This window comes from Vespa crabro, chromosome 20 (genome assembly GCF_910589235.1).
Source record: "Vespa crabro chromosome 20, iyVesCrab1.2, whole genome shotgun sequence".
NCBI classification, from domain to species: Eukaryota; Metazoa; Arthropoda; class Insecta; order Hymenoptera; family Vespidae; genus Vespa; species Vespa crabro.
Window position 1 is genome coordinate 2,449,003 of NC_060974.1, and position 25,000 is coordinate 2,474,002.

The window sequence follows — 25,000 nt, forward strand, 5'->3', positions numbered from 1 at the left end:
TAACTTGGAACCATCTCTGAGGAAAATTGTTGTTAAAAAAGTGATAGCCAGTTTAATATGCGCCGCTTTCTTCGTTTCCTTCCTTTCATCGTTCTCGATTCAAAAAGTAAAAGGTGATTGTGGTATTTAAAATATATATACATATATATGTTTATATATATATATATATATATATATATATATATATTTACACACACGCACACAGACACATTATTTCCTTTAATAAGTTTCACATATTTGTGCATTCGTAATGAATATTTGATAATTTTTTTATTGTTTCTTTATTTATTTATTTATTTATTTATTTATTTATTTATTTATTTATTTTTTGTTTTAGACAAAGAATTTTTAGAAGAGACAACGATATTATACAAACTGTGGTACATATACGTAGCGACTATGATGGTTCGTTTTAAATATTATCACGCATGGATCTTCGCCGACGCCATTTGTAATAATTCGGGACTTGGTTTCGATGGGTATAAAGAAAATGGTGAACCTCGTTGGGATAAATTCGCCAACGTTAATGTTATTAACTTCGAGGTAATGCACGCATAAGAGAAACGCACAGTAACAAACTTTATAATTAACCCTTTGAACGTTGAATATATAATACCTTCGGCGCAAATAATCGTTAACCAATCCAGTTTCGATTCATTAAGAATGGAATAATTTTTTCGTTAATATTAACTCTATCGATTGAATATCGCAACTAATTATATAATATAAGAATTAATTAATTATTTTACAATCAAAACATTAAAATATAAATCATATCTTAAGTTGAAATTATTTCAAACGCGCGCACGCGAGAGAGTTCGCAAAAGATTGCCAAACGCATATATGCGCCCATAGTACAGAGCGATCGCTTTGGACAAACGCATATATGCGTCCAAAACAATCAAAGGGTTAATAATATCATAATTTTTTTTTTTAGATACAAAATAGTCTTCTTTTCCACGTTTCTTATCAGTCTAAAACTTTTCTTTGATATTCGTTCGTAGACTTCGCTCAGCTTGAGAGACAGTATAAATAATTGGAACATGGGAACCAATAGATGGCTGAGATCTATCGTTTACGATAGAATGAAAAAACAAAAAATGATATTTACGTATGCCTTGTCGGCTCTATGGCACGGTTTTTATCCTGGTTATTATCTTACCTTTGCCAATGGAGCTTATTTTACGTTAGTGGCTCGTATTGTAAGTACATATATATATATATATATATATATATATATATATATATATATATATATTTATTTATTTATTATTGATAAATATATAGAATGTGTCAAAGATTTTTTTTCGAGATGGGTCGACAGAGTTCCTAGGTGATTTCAAAAATCGGTTATTCATTTTTCTTTTTTTATATCCCCTTTTTTTAAGCAAATTTTTTTTCCTTCAAATCGTTTGCTTCCTAACTTCATTTAATATTCTAATCTGACGAAAAAAGAGAAATACGCTTAAGACATTTTTGGATCATCCTGTGTTTTTTGACACGTCGAATCTTTTTTTTTTTTTTTTTTTTTTTTTTTTTTTTTTTTTTTTTTTTTTTTTTTTATACATTCGTAATATAACTTCGTTCTAATTGGATATTTTCAATCGTTATAAAAGAATTGTTTTTGTTTGTTGATTTTAGGTTCGCCGTTATGCTAGGCCGTACTTTTTGGGCACGAAAAACATGAAACTCTTTTACGACGCAATAACGTTTCTCGCAACCCGAATCACTATGGCCTACATAGCATTTAGTTTCGTTCTCTTAGAGTTCCTACCAAGTATTCAATTGTACCTGTAAGTTATTTTATTATTTCATCGATCGATAATAATCCAATGAAATTTGCAAAATATAATTGTTATGGTTCTCATTTTTTGTTTTTTTTTTTTTTTTGTTTCACAGGTATATGTACCTGTTACCACATTTATTGGGATTGGTTGCTATAATTATTTTACCACGTTTACCACGTCTTCCAGAGTCAAGAACTTCCGAGAAAAATTCTTCCGAGAAAAATTCTTCCGAGAAAAATTCTTCCGAGAAAAATTCTTCCGAATCTTCGAACGTTCGCAATGGAAATTTACACAAAACTATGTGAGAATGACGAAAGTATCATAACAGTCATTATATTAAATGACATACATACATATATATATATATATATATATATATATATATATATATATATATTTATATACATATATATATATATATATATATATATATATATACATACACATACGTACATATTTTTTATTACTGTTTTTAATACATACGTACAATATTTATTGTTATAAACTGGTAGAAATTCTATAATTGCATGTAGTAATAAAAGAAAAAGCCGAACAAATAATGTATATATATATACATATATATATATATATACATAAATGTATATACAGAGTATTTACAATGAAACGGCTAAATTTTTGTTATCTTATCACTCGTGAAATTAGAGCGTTTTCATTGTAGACAATTTGTATATGTATACGTATATACATATAGCTATATATATATATATATATAAAAAAATATATATATATACAAACACATACAAGCGCAAATATATATATATATATATATATATATATATATATATATTACGTATGAATGAACATTTTTGTATATGTGGATGTTACAAATATGAAGAGAGTTATGCAATTATATTTTAATGGCGGATAAAGAACCTTTGTCAGGTGGAAATATTACAGATTTTATATAACTTGTGTTAATATATTCCGTTGTCTTTTTTTTTTTTTTTTTTTTTTTTTTTTTTTACATTTATCGTATTCTCCTAATATCTTCCATGCGTCTCATGGAATCCACGATAATCCTGTGATCCACTATACTATATCAATAATCCTGTGTGTTTATAAATTCGTATTAATATTTTATGAGTTGTTGATATTAAAACTCGAACAAAGTCCATTTCATGTTATTGATGAAATATTTAATGATTTTCATTGTAACGTAAATTAAAAGTATTACTAAACAATTTATTTTATATTTTCTTTTTTTTTTTTTTTTTTTTTGATCTTATTTCACATAAATTTAATATACGTATTAATGATTATTCCATGTTGGATGGAAAAAAAAATCAATTTTGATTTGATATAGGACTTCGCTTCATTTTCAAGAGCAATGATCCGTTGAAAACGAATTGATTTTCTTCGAATTAAATATAATTATAATAACAAAAATATTGAATATATTTTGTTTATTTACTTATCTTTTTTTATTTCAATATTTTATATTTCTTTCAAAAAGTTACGATAAAGCTAAAAAGAAGAAAAAAGAAACAAGCAAGAAAAAATTAGTAAAAAGAATTGATAAGCAGTGATAGACTTATTTGATATTTTTTTTTTTGTTTTCTGATCTTATTTCATGTAAATTTGATATACGATTAATGAACAAAAATTATGATTTTGGTATGAACCAATGGACTTTGGTTTCATTTTCAAAATCAACTCGCAATAAATATCATTATCGAAATAAATTACTAGTAATAAATTTATATTGATATTGAAAAATATTTATTGTTAATTGATTAAAAAAACATACATTTTATGTTAATTTACGATAAGATTTAACTAATTATTTTAATTAGTTATTCTAATTGTGATAAGCTTTAATTAATTTTTTTCACATAATGGACTATCAAAAGTCCATTTTCAAAATCAACAGCTCATATATATATATATATATATATATATATTTTTTTTTTTTTCAATATTATGCGTTAAATTTAACATATTTAAATGTTATATTTATCATTTTCAGATATTATTTCTCTTTATCTCTTTCTTTATCCATCTCACAGAGTTGGAGAACTAGAATGATTTATATTAATTTTCTCTGTTATTATTTATTTTATTATTAAACGGATACGAATATAATGAGATGATATCAAATGCGTCATTTAAATGAAAACAATTAAACATTTATTTTATTTATTCGTTTTATGAGAAAAGAACATCTGTTCTTCTCTTTACATGAATTAATTCCGCGTGTCATTTTGAATACGAAACAAAAAAAAATTATTGATACGTGAGATATATTTTGAAAAAAAAAAAAAAAAGAAAAAAATGTCTGTTGATTAATCTTGTAACTGAACATTAAAAAAAAAGAAAGAAAAAAAAAAAAAGAAAGAAAAGAAAGAAAGGAAGAAATAAACAAATTTTGCCTTGTTTTTTTTTTTCCTTTTTTTTCTTTTTATCGAAATTAACACGTTCCGTGCCACGTGTACCACTGGTGGTACACGTTAAACTTGATCTTCAGGCCACGTGTACCACCGGCGGTACACGCAGTCATTTTTTTCTTTAATCAAAATATCAAATGTCCTGAACGACACATCAGGCAATAATGACTTAGCACGGAACGTGTTAAAAATATCGCCGGTATTTATTTGAACCGCGTATTTACGGTATATATATATATATATATATATATATATATATATATATATATATACCGTATATATATATATATATACACATTTATATAAAAAATATTCTAGCGTTTCAGTTCGATCCGATTTTTTTTTTTTTGATTTTCATTTCTTTTTTTCTTTTTCTTTTTTTTTCTTTTTTTCTCTCTCTCTCTCTCTCTCTCTCTCTCTCTCTCTCTCCCTTCGACTATAATGCTCATCGAAACTCATTAAAGAATAAAAAGGCTTATTCTCTTTACGCAACTATTTTCGTTTGAAAATGAGCTAATGGAATATCGTAGCATTTAATCGCGTAAAGAGAAGCACTGTAAATCTTTACGCATCTTTGAAGCCCTATCCAGTACGATAATACTTCTAACCAAAATGTGTAGTAGGGCAGTAGTAACTAGTTGACTATCAGTCAATGTGAATATATCAGTTGGAGCACATCTTTTTGGCCCTTCGAGGTGTACGAAAGCGTGTTGTCCAGTTTAAATCATTAACAAGTGATCTCTGATATAGCAGGAGTTACCCAGACAATATGGTAACAATTACAATTATTACTTTGATATTCGATTATCATTCAATGTTTTCTATCTTCGAATTATATAATCGATTCATTGGAAAATTATAAATTTAATCGTTTTTATTTAACACGTTCCGTGTCAAGCCATTTTTGCCTGAACTTGTCGTTCAGGCCATTTGATATTTTGACTAAAGAAAAAAAATGACTGCGTGTACCACCGGCGGTACACGCGATTTGAAGAGCAAGTTTAACGTGTACCACCGATGGTACACACGGCACGGACCGTGTTAATTTAAAGTTTTATTTAATTCCAAACTTTAATACTTATTAATTCTGATCTTGCATATCTCATAAATAATATCAATATGTGCATTTGTGATAAGTAAACTGAAGGTATATGCGCTATACAAACTCTTCTTAGGCACTTTGAACAGACCTCGTTATTTATGACGCAATTAATAATTTTCACTACAAAAAGAAGATGAAGAAGAAGAAGAGGAAAAAAAAAAAAGAAAAATACTGTATATTCTTTGAAGCATCGTAAATAATAATAATCAGATATAGATTTGAAGGAGGCATTTGCAATTGTGTCCTTCGATAAAAAAAAAAAAAAAAAAGAAGAGAAAAAAAAACAAATTCATGAATTCATGCAATGCGCAAGTTGTTTTGATTTACCACAAAGTTAATCTGCACATGCAAAATTAGGAACGTATAATAATAATAATTATTATTATTTTTCTGTTTGTAAGCGGAAGTAAGGGGGAAAAAAAAAAAGAAAAAAAAATTAAAAGGAAAAATATCGTTTAATAACAAGATAAACGATCGATCGATATTAAAGATTATAATAGGCGAATAATTTTCAGAATTTATTGACTTTCATGAAGCTGGGCTACGCGATGCTAATAGTGACTCTATTATTGATGATTTGGTCTTCGATGGTTCGAACCCATGAATTACCAGTTCAATATCCACCATGTTTCTTCAATCCCCTTTGTACCTGTTCAAAAGCAATACCAGATCTTGGAATAGTTTCTTGTTACAATGTACCAATGCCAAGAATACCACAGCCTATTAATTCATCAAAAGTATTTATGCTCCAATTGGAAAACAATGGACTGACCTTTTTGCAACCGCAGTTTCTCATAAATACAGGTATAAATGGGGAAAAAAAAACAAAAAAAAAAAAAAAAGAAGAAGAAGAAGAAGAAAAAAATTATACTTTAATTTTTCTTCGTATAAAATTAATCTTAACCATTAATAATTTCATTATGAATTCTCGTAATAATATTAAATAGATATATATATATATATATATATATATATATATATATATATATATATATATATATATTCGAACAATGTCAAATGCAATTCGTATTCCTAAGGTCTTTACAAGTTACAAATCAAACATAATCCCTTGGCCGACATCCCGGACGAAGCTTTCCTAGGGCTTGAGAGATCGTTATGGGAATTAGAATTACCCTACAATAGACTTTTCAAAGTACCCAACAAATCATTCAGACATTTGCAAAAATTACGTTTACTCGATTTAACAGGTATTATTTCTTTTTCATTGTCTTATATTTCCCTCTATCCTCCTAGCATTATCTCTCTCAATTAATAGATTATACTTATGAAAAAAAAAAAAAGAAAATTAGATATCTTTATTAATAAAATATATTTCTTAGGTAATAAAATATCGAATATAGCGCCGGAACATTGGAGAGGTCTTGAGGATTCATTACAAATCTTACGTCTTGGTCGTAACTCGATCGAAAAGCTACCGGCTGATGCATTTGCCGGTTTATCGTCATTAGAAATTCTTGATCTTCGAGAGAATACCTTGAAAGAGATCGATACGTCCGTATTTAGAGATGGCATGGCTAAATTGACACATTTATATTTGAATGATAATCAACTGGTTTATATACCGTACGCCCAATTGTCCTCGTTAAAACGTATGAAGGTCCTTGATCTAAGCTACAATAGAATATCCAAAATGTTACATCCACTTCAGGAGCCCGAATTAAGGGGCGTACAAATGTCCTTGGATATTCTTAGATTGGATTATAATCAGATCGCAACATTAATGCCTACGGATTTTCAACATTTTTATAAAGTCAATAAGACTTATCTCAATGGCAATCCCTTGGCCGTGATCGAGGTTAAATCCCTTTTTATCGATATAATACAAAGAGTGGTATACAGGAAAAAAAAAAAAAAAAGAAAAAAAAAGAAAATAAATCTTTCTGACAAATTATAAATATATATAGTTTTTTTTTTGTTTGTTTGTTTGTTTTTTTTTTTCTTTTATTATTATTATTCTTTTCTTTTTCTTTTTTTTTTTTGCAGAGCGGAGCATTCCGTGATTCGAGAATCAAAGAATTGTACTTTAGCGATTGCAATTTGATCGACGTCAATTCGGCTGACTTTACAGGCCTCGAAACTTCTTTAGAATTATTGGATCTATCTGGAAATAATATAACCAATCTTCAGAATCATATCTTTCAAGAATTTGATTTTCTACGTACGCTTATTTTTCGTGACAATCGAATAGATACATTTTCACCAGGTAATTAAATTAAATATTACTAAAATCTGATTATATATTTATTACCATTATGTAGACTATATATATATATATAATACATAATAATAAAATATAATTTATAAGATTTATAATAAATTTTAATTGTGTATGTGTGAGTATTAAATCAATTTATTTCATTTCAACAGTCGAAGTGTTCAATGGTTTTCAATATTCTCTTTATAACTTGGATTTAAGTGGAAAGGAAAATACCGTTATATCTTTACAAGATTTACGTCAAATGAGAAATTTAAGATTCTTGTCGATATCGAGAATGCCGGAGCCTACGTTGGTGCCAGAAAACTTTTTAGAATTTGGCATGGACATCAAGGAATTGCATATTATCCAAAGCAATTTGAAGACAATAAAGAATCATGCATTCACGCATGTCCGTGGAATAAAATATTTGGATTTTTCCGAAAATTCAATTTCTAGTATCGAGGATGATGCTTTTTCCGAGGTAAAAAGACAAAAAAAAAAAAGAAAAAAAAGAAGAAGAAAAGAAAACAACAACAACAATTCAAACTGGAATTGTTTTTTTTTCTTTTTTTTTTTTTTTCTTTTTTCTAAGCAAAAACAAAAATACATTCCTAATAGATAAAAAGAAAAAAAAATAAAAAAAAAAGAAAAAAGAAAAAAGAAAAAAACAATCCCCCAAAATTATTTAGGTCGGTAATTCTCTTTTGACATTGAGAATATCTCATGGTTTATCGAATACTATTACCGAGATACCAAATAAGCCGTTCAAGTCGTTAACGAATCTTCAACATCTTGACTTCAGTAATAACAAAATTAAAACGATGCCCGACACGTCGTTTCATTTTTTAAAGAGAATAAAACGCATCGAGTTACAAGACAACGAGATCGATGCAATCCCAAAAGGAACCTTTCAGGTATTTTCATTGTTAAATCATCGATATATTTATAATTTATATATACATACTTAAATATATAAATATATATATATATATATATATATATGTATGTATGTATGTAAAGAATGATTTATATATACATACACATATACATATAATACATATAATATGTTTCCTTTTAAATCTCGTTTTTACGAAGAAGCACCACTATTTTAATCTTGGTTAGCCTAATCGTATTAATCTATTGAACTTAATTTCATTTCAGGGTGACATACATTCGATGCTCGAGGAGGTAAATTTTGCATATAATCAGATAAAGAGCATACAGACCCATACGTTTGTGGATTTATTGTCCCTAACGACGATTAATTTGGAGGATAATGCCATTAAGAGAATTGAGAGGCGTGCGTTTATGAACATGAATCGTTTGAAATATATAGATTTACGTGGTAACAAGATCAATGATATTACCGATGAAGCATTTCAGGTATTAATTTATCTTAAAGATTAACTTGATTTATGACGATGATATATATAATGATGATATATAATTGACCCGTTGATTTTAAAAGTGAATTTTAAGCAAATTCAATTTATATTATTATTAGATATTTAATGATTTTCATTTCAATAAGTTTAAAAATATTAATAGATTGTAATTATATTTTAATTTTTTTTTTTTTTTTTTTTTTTTTTTTTTTTTTTTATGATATTATTGAACGTTTTATTTATTTACTTATTTATTTTCTTTTCAACATTTCACACTTCTTTCGTAAAAGTTACGATAAAACTAAAAAAAAAAGGAACAAAAAAAATTTATTAAAAAAAAATTGATAAGCAGTAATAGACTTATTTTATATATATATATATATTTTTTTTTAATGATTTTATTTCATATAAATTTAATATGCCATTAATGGTTGTTCCTGTTGGGTGAAAAAAAAGAAAAAAAGAAATCATGATTAAATCATAGATTGATAATTAGTGTGAAATTTATACTGACATTAAAAGATATTTCTTGTGAATCGATTAAAAGGTATAAATTTTATATGAATTTGTGATAAGGATTAGGTTCAATTAATTTTTTTTTTTGTTTTCTTTTTTTTTCCTCACAAAATGAATTTGCCCCACTTTCAAAATCAACGTGCTCATATAAACGCATTAATGATATGATACTATATACGTTTGTTTTGTATCAAGAATTTACCAGATCTTGAATTTCTCGATCTGGCTTATAATGAATTGAACGAATTCGATTTGACATCGTTCGATCAAGTAGGAACATTATCCTCGTTCAAAGTCAATGTTAGTCATAATGTGATACCAAAATTGTGGATCAATAGTACGACCTTTACACCGCCAACTACAAGTACGTATGTCATATATGATCAGAAAAATCTGATCCAAAAAACTTTCATATATTGTACGATAGGATTGATTATAGAGGAAAAGAAAAAGAACCTCTTTTCCTATAAATAGCATTGCTTCCTTACTTTTCAGATATTATCTTTTATATATATATATATATATATATATATATATATATATATTTTTTATATATAAATATATATATAACATAAAAGAATAAAAAAAAAAAAAAATAGAAGCAAAAAAAAAATGATATTTCTCATTTCAGTTGGTGGCAACATTCAAGCCAACATCAAAGTATTAGATCTCAGTTATAATAATATATCCGACATTATGAAATACTATTTTAAACCGGTGGAATATTCTCTTAGTCACTTATACATGTCGCATAATCAACTGACCAATGTGACTCAAGGAATATTTGGCAATATGCCCCATCTCCAATGGCTAGATTTAAGTCACAACGATTTAATCGAGGTCGATTTCGATTGCTTTAGAAATACGAAGAATCTACAGGTCTTATTTCTTTCGTGGAATAACATCATTGACATACCGGCTGAGGCATTGAGACCATTAAAAAAATTACGTATCGTTGATTTGTCCCATAACAAATTGAGAACCCTACCTGACAATATGTTCACGGATGCCATCATCGAGAGCCTTGATTTATCTCATAATCAATTTATGAGATTACCTGTTAAAACTATGTCAATATCTGCGGCATTGAGTTTGTCTATTTTAGATATGTCTTGGAATATTTTGTCAGGCATTCACACGACCGATGCTATTTTCAGATTGAGAGTAAGACTAATTCTCTCTCTCTCTCTCTCTCTCTCTCTCTCTCTCTCTCTCTCTCTTTATTTATTTTTTACTCTTTGATTTTGATCAGTTCTGCTATTAATAAATATTGTAGAAAATATTGTATTTATTATCGATTATCAAATTTTGATTTTGAATTGTTTGCTCGCTTGCTTGTTTGCTTGTTTGTTTGTTACTATTTCTCTAATTTTTGTTTCTTTTCTTTTTTTTTTTTTTAGGGATTAACGTGGATGGATCTTTCTTATAATCGTATAGTTAGACTGGACGATGGAGTATTTTCCGATTTACCTTATTTGTCACATCTTGACTTAAGTCATAATAAACAATTGATATTAGAAACTCGTGGAAGAACATTTCACGGATTGGAGGATACATTATTTTATCTTGGTCTAAGTAATATTTCTTTATTGAGCGTACGTATTTTATTATGAATATAAACAGATAGAAATAGCGAGAGAAAAAGAGAGAGATAGAGAGAGAGAGAGAGAGAGAAAGAGAGAAAGAGAGAGAAAATGATAAATGGAAATGAATATAATATATGGATATATTTTATCAAAAATATAAAATATTGTCTATGAGTATCCTTTGATTATGAAATATTATGATATATTAATGAACACTTTGTACATTGATTAATGTTTATATTTAATCGTATATATAGAGGATGTCAAAAAAGCATGGGACCAAATTTATATTACATATTACTGAGATCAAATGAATGAAAAAAGTTCATACAAACTTATCGTCCAAAAATTGATTTATTGACAAAAAGAAAATATATATATATATACATATATATGATATTTGTATGATTTATTCGTCGAATTAATGATTTGGCTAACAGTCACAGTTGGCCTCTTTTAGATCACCTGACTAAACGTTTTTGAATTTCTCTTTATGAAGGTCACGCAAAAGAGAGTTCGTTTATAAAAATACGATAAAAATGGAAAAATGAATTTTTCAAAATGTATTCAAAATACATTTATCATTATTTCTAATACAATTGAAATATTTGATTATTTAAATTCGGGTATCATTAATTCGACGAATGAAAGGCCTTGGTATTCTTACAAGAAAGAGAAATTTTCTAATATTTCTAATAACTGGCACAATAAATCATAAATATCTTTAAAAAAAAAAAAATATATATATATATATCTTTTTGATAAAACATTTTCAAGATATAGATATAGATTTATATAAACTTTTTTTTCATCCATTAAATCTCAACAATACTCAGATATAAATTTGATCATATGCTTTTTCGACACTCTATATATATATATATATATATATATATATATATATAATGCAATATATATATATATATATATATATATTGCATTGATATTATATAAGAATGAGAAAAGAATGCATGATAGAAAAATATTCGTAAGAAATTAAGATAGATTTGAAATTTTATTTTCAGGTACCGGAATTACCATTAACGCGATTACAAACTTTATATTTGGCACACAATGAATTGGCTTCGATACCGGCCGAAATGGCATCGAATTTAACGTCGTTACATTATTTGGATTTAAGTTATAATGATTTAACGGTGGTACCTTTGATCACGCACACACTTCCAGAATTGAAGACATTTAATCTTGCTAATAATCCGATCACGGCCATAACCAATACGAGTTTCTTAGGGGTGGCGGATAGCCTTGAAGAATTGGACATACGATGGTTATCTTTGTCGACGTTCGAAGTATGTCTTTTTCTTCTTCATTTTCCTTTTTTTTTTTTTCTTTTTTCTTTTAGCAAGAAAATAATTATCTCGCGACAAAATACTGTATGTAGAAAAAAAAACTTTGCATCTGGATGATTTTAAAGATTTTAAAAGTTATTTTATTTTGTTCTATTATTGTATTGTTTTATAGGCAGGTGCTCTTTGCAAGGCAACGAAATTACGTAGATTATATATAACAGCTTATACGGGTTTAAAAAATTTCAATTTTCCAAATATACTGGAGTACAATCATGGCTTGAGGGATTTGTTGATTGACGTAAATATATGAAGAATTTACATTAACAATTGCCATGTTTATGATATATTAGATTGGAAACTATGAAAACGTAGTTTTTGTTTAATTATTTATCATCATTCAACGCCCGTTTCATAGTTTCCAACCTAATATTTATAAATAAAATAATAATAATTATTATTTATTTATTATTATTATAATAATTATTATAATTATAGGTTGAAAATGAGACGGATTTGCAGAAAGAAATGAAAGGAAAATTTCCATTTAAATTGTATAATATCACGCTCACTGGGAAAGCTTTGAAAATTATTCATTCGGATATATTACGCGTTAGTAATTAAATATATCTTTATCATTATATTTAATTATTTTTAATTGATAAGTTTATTTATTTATTTTATTTTTTTTTATTCGAACATAACTCGATAGGGAATAAGAAATCCACATTTACATTTTGGATTGTATAATACCAGCGTAAGTAGCGTGCCAAAAGAAATGTTTATTAATGCTGAATGGGTAAGGAATATAACGATTGACTTTCACAATACTGATACGAGAACGCTTCATAATCCGTCCTCTGGTCATAAGCCTGGTGTACCGAGAAAACAATTTCTCATGAAGCTCAGACTCGCTGGTACTTATATGAATTGTGATTGCGATATTGGGTAAGATTCATATATTGAATTAATAATTTATAATATAAATAAATAAATAAATAAATAAATATATATATATATATATGTATTATATTTTTAATATATAACATATATTTATTATTGTAAAATAATTCTTTTACGTGATTTAAAAATATTTTTTGTTAAATAACATGTGATAAAATGGATATTAATTTAATATTTAAAATGATTTAGGACACTTTCATAATTACTCGATTTGTATTATAATTAATAATGTATAATAATGAAAAATTATTTTCAGATGGATTGAAATGTGGCAGAGAAAGCATAGACAGTATCAAGAAGATAGATGCAATTCTTACGGTGAATTTAATAATTTCGAACGCGAGGAAGGCGACGAATTTAATTGTTGGGACAATGGCTGGGACGATGACCTTCGAGAGACCTTTTGTATGAACAAAAATAACATGTCACTATCGAATGTCTTGAAAACAGAAATTGAATGTGGTTGGAGTACTGGGAGTTACGTTGACTCCTCAAACTTATTAATTTTTGTGCTTTTCTTGATCATAGGAACGATTTTAAATTAAATATCTCTTTCTCTCTCTCTCTCTCTCTCTCTCTCTGATATTTGTTTAATTCGTAATGAAATATTTCTCTGTTTTCCTAATTAATACTTATTTCGTACACTGTTATTCCTAATTTTTTTTTTATAGACGTACATATCACACACACACACACACACACACACCTTTTCACTTATGTGTAATTATTTTATTTTATTTATTTTTTCTTTATTTTTCATTCGAACGTTTTGCAAAGAGCAAAACACATGAGACAATCAAATGAGACAGTCAAACAATGTTTAGATACTCGTACAAATTATCGGCAATAACAAATTATGATGCTCTTTCATTGTCATTTTGTCATTCGTGTTAGAAATATTTTTTGTTAGACCTTTATTATTATTCTTCGTTAAATTAATTGGCATGTTATTAAACATAAAGGAAATAAAAATAATTGTATATCGAGAAAAAAAAATTACAGTATATGCATACATACATATATACATATATATATATATATATATATATATATATATATATATATATATATATGTATGTATATATGTATATATTTAATTACAGAACATCAAACACAACTAAGATATCACATATTCTGATATGCTTCTCTCTTTGTCTCTCTCTCTTTCTCTCTCTCTCTCTGTCTTTCTTTCTCCCTCTTTCTCTTTTAATCAATAGTTATACGATAAAATTTTTGCTACTATATGAAGTACCATGTATACAATTGGCAAAACAATCAAACCGAATATAAACGTTAAACAAACGTAAATGCTTAACAATTGTATCCCAAGTATCACGTATTTGATCATCATTTGACGTATGTCATTAGTGTTCTTTATGTAGATCAATTTGTCCAGTATGAATCGTAGGATATAGAGAAATATCTAAAAGAGAAGAAAACAAAAAAAGAAAAACAAAAAAAAAAAAGAAAAAAAAAAAAGAAAAAAAACGAGAAAAAAGAAAGAAAGAAAAAAAAAAAAGAAAAAAAGCAAAATTCATTTCGTTATTTAAAATTCATAAAGTTATAAACAATTATTATTCAAAGAATATCGCATTAGTGATATGTTTATCATTACTTCGACAATTGGTGCAGTATTAACGATGATATAAAGAAGAGCAATCAATGATCGACCTGTTGCTTGACCCATGACCTTAACAAGATCCGTAAAAGCATATTCTGTACGTGGAATACCATTAGATTCTTGATAATTTGCTAAATGTTCTCTTATATTCAATAAAAGTGTCTTTGGTTTTTTATTGATTATAATACCATTAGAACACTCGTTAAGATCGCAATCGTCTGTAAGGATTATAAATACCAAGGTAAATTATTTATAGTACGTGATAGTAAATATAAAATATAAAAAATAGGATATGTAAAATAGGATAAGGAAAAAAAAAAAAAAACAATAGAAAAGAAAGAAACAAAAAAAAAGAAAAGAAAAATAAGCAACGTATTTTATATATTACAAGTAATCGATTTAATACGTACCATTTGTTTCCGTATAATTAGTATTATCATATTGAATTTTATTGTAATTAGGAATGCTATAAAGATTTCTATATTTGGTATCCGTATTTATAGGAACATCTTGAATAATCGATTTCTTATCATTCAAGGATTGTTCTATCGTTTTCCATAGTTCTTCCTTCTCATACTTCCAATCACCTGACTTTTCTTGCTTCCACATATTTGATTGTTCCATTATCGATCTATTCTCCTTGTCAGATTGATCTAATCCATTAGAGATCGTCGAAGATTCAAAACTTTTCTTTTGCTTGTCGTAATACTCACTCGTCGATATGTACTAATGTTAAATCCATTAAAAAATCTATTATTATGAAATAATAATTAATGTTTACGATTAAATTTAATTGTGCGTGTGGGACGTAAAATCACCATCTCGGATTTCAACTTAAGGAGGATCTCAATTAAAAAAATAAAATAAAATAAAATAAAAAATAAAAAAAAAAAGTAAAAGAAAAAAAAACAATTTGCGCACTGAGCGAATTCGCGATTTTTTTTTTTTTTTTTTTTTTTTTTTATATATATATATAACGACAGAAGTGAAAAAAAACCTTTTCAAAGCTACTGATTATTATTATTATTATTATTATTATTATTATTATTATTATTATTATTATTATTATTATTATTATTATTATTTTCGAGGCTTCAAAGAATATAACCGGTATTTATTATTTTTGATAGTGAAAATTATTCATATTATTATTTATTATATCAGAAAATGACAGAATGAATAATTTTTGAAATATTATAATACAGAATGAAAGCTCTGTTCAAAATTATGCCTCCTTAAGGGTTCAAAGGAGACACGGGGAGGGATTTTGTAACGCATCTCCCCATCCTCCCTGCATCTTCCACAACGTGCACTAATTGGAAATTATTTACGAGATGTGCACAATTAGGGGTTAACGATCACGAATAATTTAATCTTTATTATTACGAACTGATTGTTGAATTATTTCATCCAATGATTCTCTGTGAGTATCGTTCGTAGGGTGCTCCTTAGAGTAACGCGATCCTCTTTGAAATTCCCTTCCTCTTTGCAAAATCCTTAAATCTTTAGGGTTACGATATAAATTAGTTTCGTTCCACATAACGAAATTTAATCTAACAATATTGGATGTATGTATGTATATATATATATATATATATATATATATATATGTATGTATGTATATAAATATGAAAATTTTGCGTCGAAATGAGATATAAGAAATAAGAATGATTAAATTCAATCGAGTCCTATGTCCATTAACACTGACATTTTAACTCTTGTAAAGAGGAAATATATATATGTATGTATATATGTATATATATATATATATATATGTATATATTTAAAAAAAAAAAAAACAAAAACAAAACATTTACAATTAAATGGAAAGTCGTAGGAACGTCGAGCGATGTAATTTAGAAACAAAAAAGAAAAAGAAAAAGAAAGAAAAAAAGAAAACAAAGAAACAAACAAATTAGAATTCTGAATTGATTAATTACTATAATAATCGATACACAAGCTTTCTATATCGAATGAAAAAAAAAATGTATATATAAAGACATACATACATAATGTGTATATATATATATATATATATATATATATATATATATATAACACATACATAATGTATATATATACATATATATATATATATATATGTATATATGTATAATCAGCTTTTTCTCAATAGAACTTTATTGTCACGTGACTAATAATAAGACAGCCGACAAGTAGAGCAGATTATTTCGGTTATCGAAAAGTACTGCCGATATTATAAATGTTTATACAAATTGTTGGATCCTTTTATTATTTCCAGGCTACGTTTGTTTGCTTTTTCTTTTTTTCTTTCTTTCATTCTTTTCTCCTTTTGTTTTTTTTCCTCATTTTTCTTTTTCTTTTTGCCCATTGGGGGGCGGGCGGGGGGGGGTGGGGCTTGGGCTTGCGGGCTGGGGGTGGGGGCGGGGAGATGAGAAACATGGATGTAAGATAGAAGAAATCCGAGAACGAAAATTACAATACAAACACGTAAGAATTATCAACGATGGCTATACGATCTTCTTACATTTTTTACGTTCCGTTGTTACAAAAAGTTTTGTATACAGTATGTTTTATATTAGAATATAATAGTGATCACGCGATGTCGCTCATTATCATCATCATCATCATCATCATCATCATCATCATCATCATCATCATCATCATCATCATCATCATCATCATTATCATCATCATCATCATTAACACCATCACCATCATCATCATCATCATCACCATCATCATTATCATCATCATCATCATCATCATTATCATCATCATCATTATCATTATCATTCAGGGTCATTTTCGGCTTTTGCAATGTTACACAAATACATTTTCAGCTAACAGCAAAATTTGTTTCTTTTCCTCCTTTTCCTCCTCCTCCTTCTACTTTCTCTTTTTATTTCCTTTTTTTATTTTTATTTTTATTTTATTTTTTTTTTTTTTTTTTTATTTTTTCTTCTTTTGTAGCTTTTTTTATTTTTTTCTTTCTATGATCGTAGTCGATTTTTTCGATTTGACTCTCTCTCTCTCTCTCTCGCTCGTTCACTCTTTCTCTCTCTCTCTCTCTCTCTCTCTCTCTCTCTTTCTTTCTCTCTCTCTCTTTCTTTTTTTCTCTCTCTCTCTCTCTCTCTTTCACACACACACACACAATCACAGTCGCTTTTCACTATGTCTGTCTCTTTTGAGCGTTTCATTGTTAAACTTTAAGATCTTCGATTCGTCTAGTAAGAAAAAGCTGTATATATATATATATATATATATAATATTCGCTGCTTTCGTACAAATTCCAAGTGTTTAGAGAATCGAACGTCATCGCTTTTATGTCATCAGGATAATGGGAAAGAATAGTACTTTTTTTTATTTTTTTTTTTTTTTTTTTTTTTTTTTTTACCATTTCGTTTCTTCTTCTTCCTCCACCTTCTCCACCTCCTCCTCCTCCACCACCACCTCTTCTTCTTCTTTTTTTTGTGTTTTTTTTTCGTTTTTGTTTTTTTTTCTTTCTTTTTTTTTTTTTTTTTTTTTTTTTTTTTTTTTTTAAAGAGGATACAAGAAACGATAATTTGATAATCTACAAATCAGCTAATAATTATTTTGCCAAAGCACGTAATAATTCTAATGTTGGTGCGCCAATGAAATCTGAAAGCATCATCACGTAACAATTTTCAATTATTTACCCTTATCACTATCAGAGAATAGTTCATTGGTTTTGTGTATTATGTGCATGTGTGTTCTCTTTAAGTAAAGAGAACCATGGAAAGGGAGAATCGATAACAGTGGATTCTGAGAGGTGCTCGAAGCGCATTGTTACTCGGACGATTTGTTGTTGTTCTTGTTGGGGAAAAAAAAAAAAAAAAAAAAAAAAAACAATTTCCACGATTTGCACACGCACGCACGTACACACACACGCATGCATAGACACACACGCACACACACGCAAGCACGCACGCACGCATACACACACACATGCACGCACGCACGCATACACACATGCGCGCATCTTTCGAACATAATTAATTACATAATAAATATGTCCATGGTGTGTAATGTGATCGATTTTAAAGATAAAAAGATTTTGGATATATCCTGATGTGTTTAACAAAATTCATCACTTTGATATTGCATAGATTAATTGTGGAAGCTTTGATACACATTCACAACATGCCAAAACCCTTTGAATAGTTGATAGCTTTTAATAAACGATCTTGTAACTTTTCAATCGTGCTATAGTCTGGTAGAAGTAATACGTTGAAGCATGTATGTGCAATGGGCAATCTGAAAGAAACGCATAAAACAATTTTAAATTGATATATAATTAATGTAAAAAAAAAAAAAAAAAAAAAAAAAATGTGATACAAGAAATGAAAAGATTTCTTGTTACTTGCATTACAAATACCGATTTGTGTACTTTTTGTGATCCTATAAATATACAGAACGATCTTGAAATCACGAGTATTCTCAAATTTAATAGAATTAGATTTTCTTTGAGGCATTTTAATTTATACTTGTTTTAATTTCACGGTATGTTCTTTTCGCTTAATTATTCTTCCCATATTAGATCATTCTTTTGATATAAATATAAGTTATTTTCTTATAATAATGTACCTGTCTGAATCTGGTCCATGTCTGGCAATGACCATTTTAAGCCTAGAAAGTCCACCAACTGGCACTCGATCGCTACCTGTAGTAAACTGAAGCAATCTTCTTTGACTTTCTGGCGGTAATGAATGTGCCACCCGCCAAAAATTACGTACTGCTTCACTATCAACCGTATAACCACCCTCGTATTCCGTTGCCGCTTCTAATTCCGCAAAATCAAATATCTTACTACCGCAAACGAGCTGAAAATAATCTTAATTAATGCAATTATCAAGTTATTTTAAGGATCTATTCGAAAACGATTGAAATAATAATAAATACCTGTTCTATTTCTTCTGGTCTGAAGAGTAAAACAAGTGGACTTTCATCCGTGACCATTTGAAAACCACGCCTGAACGCTTTGAACTGTCTCTCCACTGATTTATTCAATAAGAAATCTGCATAAAGATCTACAAATTCTTTTTTATTTTCTTGCGTTACATACGTTTCATCGCCATTCTCGCGAAGATCATGAAACGATATTGAACCAAATACATCTCTGAGAAAATAATATAATATTATTATAGAAAAAAATTATATTTAATTTTAACCACTTGCGGTGTAAAGACGTGTCACGCACGTCTAGATACTTCTATTACCGGAAACGTCAGCGACGTGTTATACACGTCGTCAGGTGAATTGTTCCAGAAAAAGAAAAAAAAGAAAAAAAAAAAAAAAAAAAAGAAAAGAAAAGAAAAAAAATGTACACTTCATCGTGTAAAGTTATCAATATTGATCCCAGAGAGACTGTAAAATGAAAAGTGATAGTGAAACAGTCAGTGATATTATTTGTACAAATAAAAGGAAAAGGCAAGACAATGTAGAATCCTGAATGCGCTCTAAAGTGATTTGCACTCAATTATTCTGGCACGTGCAACCATGAATTTCTTTGCACCGCAATTGGTTAAACGTATTGATAAATTATTTCATTAAACTTACTTGTAACCAACACGGAAGGTTTGCATAAATGTATCCGACATATCATCTTCTGTATATGCCATTAATTCTGTCAACGTTCTATATAAAGTAGGACTCCAATCTTCTAAATCAGCAAATCCTCCTTTTCTACCGAGTAATTTCCGATAAACCACCATCGGGAAACGTACATCCAATATCACGTTGTTATAAATTGCTAATCCAAGAACAACTCCTATCAATGTAAATTGTGCATCACTTTCAAATGATGTCGGATTGAACCAGGTTAATTGTGTATCTTCCTGTAGAATAATATCATAATAATATGATACATATATAGATAATATATATATATATATATATATTTTTTTTTTTGGTACGATATATACAAAAATTAAACTATTTTCTATCTAATATTACCTGAGTTGTAAACATGCCATAATCAGGATTGAAGATTTCCTCTACAACTAATTGAAAGAATTCTTTAGATACACCACCTTCATCAACACCTTGTTCACCTTCAAACTCGACAACTAATTGTTTTTTAAGATCTGACGGATTTTCCATTGCTACCATTTCTAATTCAACCAAAGCATCATCTATCAAATGATCTCTACGTACCTATGTATAGATATATCGCCAATCACTTTAGAAATAATCTTAAATGATATTAAATTGTATCTTCTCAATGACTTACTTTTAATCTAAGATATGGATTGGTAGGTTGTCCTACGACAGTTTGTAAGAAACTCATTCTTCTTTCGTTATACATTCTTATACGATTGTCATAATATAGGCCCAATGTTTTTGTGGCTGGCGTAAGGATAAAGGCATAATTCATAAAACTAAATTTCTGAGGTTCTTCACTTTTGTAATAAGCAAAATCTTTATCCATTTCGATGGCATCGCTCAATGGTTCATTATAAAAATCGGTGAAAGATATGAATGGTTTACGAGCATCCAATGCAGAAATTCCTAATTCTTTGGCTAATGGATCCTAAATATAATATATAATTCATTATTAAACTGTTACATTTGTCATATATAAAAATGCATTTATGTCATTTTTATAATACCTGTGGTATTTGTGACGTCATTTTGCATGGGCCAGATTTGTCAATTTTTGTTGTATCCCCATCTTCGTTCAATGCTAATTCACTGCTATCTAATTCTCCAGCTAACATACTAGCGTAATAAAGAATCCTCATTACTTTTGTAGGAGCAGTGATGGTATCTGCATCCTGAACGCAATAATCACGTGAAAATGATCCACTTATTACCTAATAAATGAGATAAATGATATTAAGATAATTCTTTATTATTATTTTTTATTTATTTATTTTTTTTTTTTTTTTTTTTTTTTTTTGGTGAAATAAATCAAATGTAAGTCATAATTAAAACTTATATATTATTATCGGAATACCTTCACCGTAATTAATTCTTGTAATGCTTGTAAAAGGCTAGGCAACGTAGGCTTACAATGTCTGGCCCATACACGCGCTAATTTTGCTTGAGCTAACGTTGGGAAACAGCTGACAGCTTTACAAAGCATATGTAGCGCAAGTTCAAGATATTCACTATTTCCCAACATTGGAATTTCAAATACAATTAAGAATACATTTAAGAGACTGTCCATACTATGGGAAGGTGTTTTTCCAAATACTCGTAAATGTAATTCTATGGTATCGGCTAAAGTGACTAGTGCATTCACAAGTGCTGATTCAAATGCTTCCCCTGAAAAAAAAAAAAATAAATAAATAAATAAATAAATAAAACTAATCTTAGTATTTATATGAGTTACATATATTTTATATATATTATATATGTACACATACATACATACACACATAGTATTTATAATAAAATAAAATAATAATTTTAATATACCTGGAAGAGTCCATAATGCCTTAAATGCTCTTCTAACGGCAAGTAAGTCAACGCTAGTATCGTCATCATTAGGAGGAACTGTTGGAGATGGATCACTACTATCTTCTTCTTTATCTTCACCTTGTAACGAACGAACTGCTTCCTTGTTTAAATCTGCGGGTGGCCTTAAAAGATTATCCGGTGCTCTGTCAAGAAGTGCAGCCAAGGGAGAGTCATTTTTTTCAGTCTTTTGGAAACTTCGGCTTAATGCTTCTCTAGAAGAAAATACTTCTCCCAAAGTATGAATCAATAACGAATACGTTCCTTCTGATTTACATTTATTTATTATATCCAGAAGTTTGGCTTCAGTTAGATATGGTTCAGATTTCCCTGTTATAATTAAATTAATTATATTATATTACTCTCTCTTTCTCTCTCTCTCGCTCTCTCTCCTCCTTTCTCTCTCTCTCTCTCTCTCTCTCACTCTCTCTCTTTCACTCTCTCACTCTCACTCTCTCTCTCTCTCTCTCTCTCTCTCTCTATCTATCTATCTATCTATCTCTGTCTTTTTATCTTTTTTTTTTATTTATCAACAATGTTTTTTTTTTTTTTTTTTTTTTTTTTTTTAATCTAATTTCAATTCAACCATTTGCTTTCTTTATCAATCTAACAAGCATAGAAAACAAGCTTAACAAAATATATTTTGATAAAATATTTATTAAGAATTAAAACAGCAATTGTACTGCATAAATATAGTTGTTACAAATATAAATAAAAAGTAAAAATTAGATATAAAAAGGAAGAAAAAAAGAAAAAAGAAAAAAGAAAAAAAGAAAAGAAAGAAAAAAAAGAAAACAGAATCTGTGAGATTCTTAAAATTATTTCGACAAATAACGTTTTGTATATCTTTCCTTTTCCAAATATTTCAAATATAATGTTAATATTAACAATTTTGTAACAGATTTTCGTGTATAAACTTTTCTATTGTTTCTTTTCCGAATCGCTCTTGTCTTTCTTGTCTGATGTATTTTCTTCTTTGATTTACTACGTGTTACTTGTTTATGCTGGTTTTTACATTGAATTGATCGCCTTCTTCGTCGTTTAATTTGAAAATTTGGAATGCGAATATTATGTTTACTTAATATTTGTAACAGATTATTATCTTCGTTCGTAGTTGCATTAGATGCATTGGAACAAAAACTAGAATAATTGATAAAAATTTCTTCATTACAATTCGAATATGATTTACTTGATTTTTCTTCCAAAATAATAATATCGGAGGAAGGAAGACTATCATCATTATTTCTTTTCTCTAATTGCATTTCATAATCTTTATTATATACGTTATCAATCTTGGTAGAATTAAGATTATCTTCGGTGGTTGATGTTTGTCGATATATAGAATCAAGAAGAAAGCAAATGGCTGTTTTACACTCTGCCAATATAGTACCTTCATCCGAGCAAGTAGGATTTACATTTTTTACAGGTAGACTCTTAGCCAAAGATGCTGGACCAGGTTCCAAAGTAGTTCTAGCAACTTTACTCGGTTGAGTGCCATCGCATAACCGTGCCTCTTGTGAGAACAATTGTATGGCTTGTGCAGCAGCTTGATTTGGCGTAAGATTTGTTATCTGTTTCAATAATACAAATTCAATAATTATCCAATAATTTTTATAATATAATATTATATTATATAAAATAAAAAATATATCAAATGTTCATACTTTTCCACTGGATGCGCAGTTTTGGTTACTACATTGAGGATTACCACATCCTTCAGTAAGCTGATAAAAGTACCTTTCAATAAGCTTCTTAGCAGCTGCACGCTTCATATCGCTGCAAGGGCTATCCGCTCCTACCCTAAGTAAAACAAAACATATCTTCGTTGTTTCATTAAATTCTATAACAAGACTCCTCCTCCTCTTCCTCCCCCTCATCGTCTTTCTCTATTTTCAATTAAGCAACGATTTCAATCTTTATTATTATTACTATCATTTCAAGTGAGTACGAGTAATTGCAAAAAAGAAAGAAAAAAAACAAAAAAAAAAAAAAACAAAAAAAAAACAAAAACAAAAATAATCCTTTTCAAAAAAATGCAAGATAATGAATTTATAGGTGAAACGTCAAACAAAAATAAAGGAGGAAGTGAAAGAAAGAAGGAAAGGGGGAAAGAAAAGAAAAGAAAAGAAAAGAAAAGAAAAAAAAAAGAAAGAAAAAATAAAAACAATAAACTGGACCTCAAGGATAACGAGCAAAGATGTGATATCGTTTCCGCAATGGACTTCTCGCTCTTGCGAGAAGGAGCGAGTCGTTGTACCAAAACAAAGCGCTAAAAATAGATAATTCCGTGGGCTTTGAAGAGGGGTTAAAGAGAGAGAGAGAGAGAGAGAGAGAGAGAGAGAGAGAGAGAGAGAGAGAGAGAGGAAGAGAGGGTAAGAAATACAGATATAGGGAAAACTAGCGTGCGCAAGAGACTACGTCATATAAAAGAAGAGATACATACGCGTGTTGAACGCAAATGTGAAGTAAAAAATAGAGAAACGAAGGTTACGCGTAAAAGAGAGATAGATAAATAGATGGATAGTTAGAGAGATAGAGAGATAGAGAGATAGAGAGAGAGAGAAAGAGAGGGAGAGAGAGAGAGAGAGAGAGAGAGAGAGAGAGAGAGAGAAGTGAGGGTCAAAGTAAGGAGTTAGAAGTGGAATTATT

At 28.3% G+C, this 25,000-nt stretch overlaps 4 protein-coding genes across 11 annotated transcripts in view; 2 read left to right on the forward strand and 2 right to left on the reverse strand.

Annotated features, from left to right (window-relative positions):
* LOC124431078 (lysophospholipid acyltransferase 6) overlaps positions 1-2,744 on the forward strand; it is a 15,449-nt gene extending 12,705 nt beyond the window's left edge. Inside the window, exons 7-11 of the mRNA XM_046978503.1 lie at positions 1-113; positions 338-543; positions 1,005-1,202; positions 1,642-1,793; positions 1,900-2,744. The exon at positions 1-113 is cut by the window's left edge and continues 41 nt beyond it. Coding sequence (XP_046834459.1) covers positions 1-113; positions 338-543; positions 1,005-1,202; positions 1,642-1,793; positions 1,900-2,092 — 862 coding nt within the window. The 3' untranslated portion in view covers positions 2,093-2,744. The remainder of the gene's footprint in view (positions 114-337; positions 544-1,004; positions 1,203-1,641; positions 1,794-1,899) is intronic.
* Positions 2,745-4,609: 1,865 nt separating this feature from the next.
* Positions 4,610-14,577, forward strand: LOC124430961 (chaoptin-like). Its single transcript, XM_046978228.1, has 16 exons — positions 4,610-4,964; positions 5,810-6,098; positions 6,332-6,502; positions 6,635-7,110; positions 7,299-7,518; positions 7,683-7,993; positions 8,202-8,426; positions 8,674-8,895; positions 9,609-9,777; positions 10,045-10,577; positions 10,814-11,008; positions 12,025-12,309; positions 12,482-12,607; positions 12,805-12,918; positions 13,019-13,254; positions 13,526-14,577. The coding sequence occupies exons 1-16, from the start codon at positions 4,962-4,964 to the stop codon at positions 13,812-13,814; spliced, it is 3,864 nt and encodes a 1,287-aa protein (XP_046834184.1). The 5' UTR covers positions 4,610-4,961; the 3' UTR covers positions 13,815-14,577.
* LOC124430964 lies at positions 13,822-17,535 on the reverse strand. Of its 3 annotated transcripts, XM_046978238.1 has the most exons (5): positions 17,397-17,529; positions 16,281-16,393; positions 15,301-15,616; positions 14,885-15,108; positions 13,822-14,692 (listed from the first exon to the last, which is right to left on the reverse strand). In XM_046978238.1, the coding sequence occupies exons 3-5, from the start codon at positions 15,512-15,514 to the stop codon at positions 14,480-14,482; spliced, it is 651 nt and encodes a 216-aa protein (XP_046834194.1). In that variant the 5' UTR covers positions 15,515-15,616; positions 16,281-16,393; positions 17,397-17,529; the 3' UTR covers positions 13,822-14,479. The 3 variants fall into 3 exon arrangements, with proteins under 3 accessions (XP_046834194.1, XP_046834192.1, XP_046834193.1); XM_046978236.1 differs by lacking the exon at positions 16,281-16,393 and having other exon boundaries at positions 17,397-17,535; XM_046978237.1 differs by lacking the exon at positions 16,281-16,393 and having other exon boundaries at positions 15,301-15,640.
* The window catches only part of LOC124430962 (ubiquitin-protein ligase E3A), an 8,832-nt gene continuing 1,192 nt past the window's right edge, over positions 17,361-25,000 (reverse strand). For 4 of the 6 annotated variants that reach the window (XM_046978229.1, XM_046978232.1, XM_046978231.1 and 1 more), the window contains 11 exons: positions 24,016-24,151; positions 23,742-23,922; positions 22,313-22,681; positions 21,849-22,159; positions 21,502-21,705; positions 21,123-21,422; positions 20,846-21,046; positions 20,450-20,727; positions 19,793-20,009; positions 19,478-19,713; positions 17,361-19,147 (listed from right to left, as the gene is read on the reverse strand). In XM_046978229.1, the coding sequence (XP_046834185.1) occupies positions 19,027-19,147; positions 19,478-19,713; positions 19,793-20,009; positions 20,450-20,727; positions 20,846-21,046; positions 21,123-21,422; positions 21,502-21,705; positions 21,849-22,159; positions 22,313-22,681; positions 23,742-23,922; positions 24,016-24,151 (2,554 nt within the window). In that variant the 3' untranslated portion in view covers positions 17,361-19,026. The remainder of the gene's footprint in view (positions 19,148-19,477; positions 19,714-19,792; positions 20,010-20,449; positions 20,728-20,845; positions 21,047-21,122; positions 21,423-21,501; positions 21,706-21,848; positions 22,160-22,312; positions 22,682-23,741; positions 23,923-24,015; positions 24,152-25,000) is intronic. The other 2 variants (XM_046978234.1, XM_046978233.1) reach the window with 2 other exon arrangements.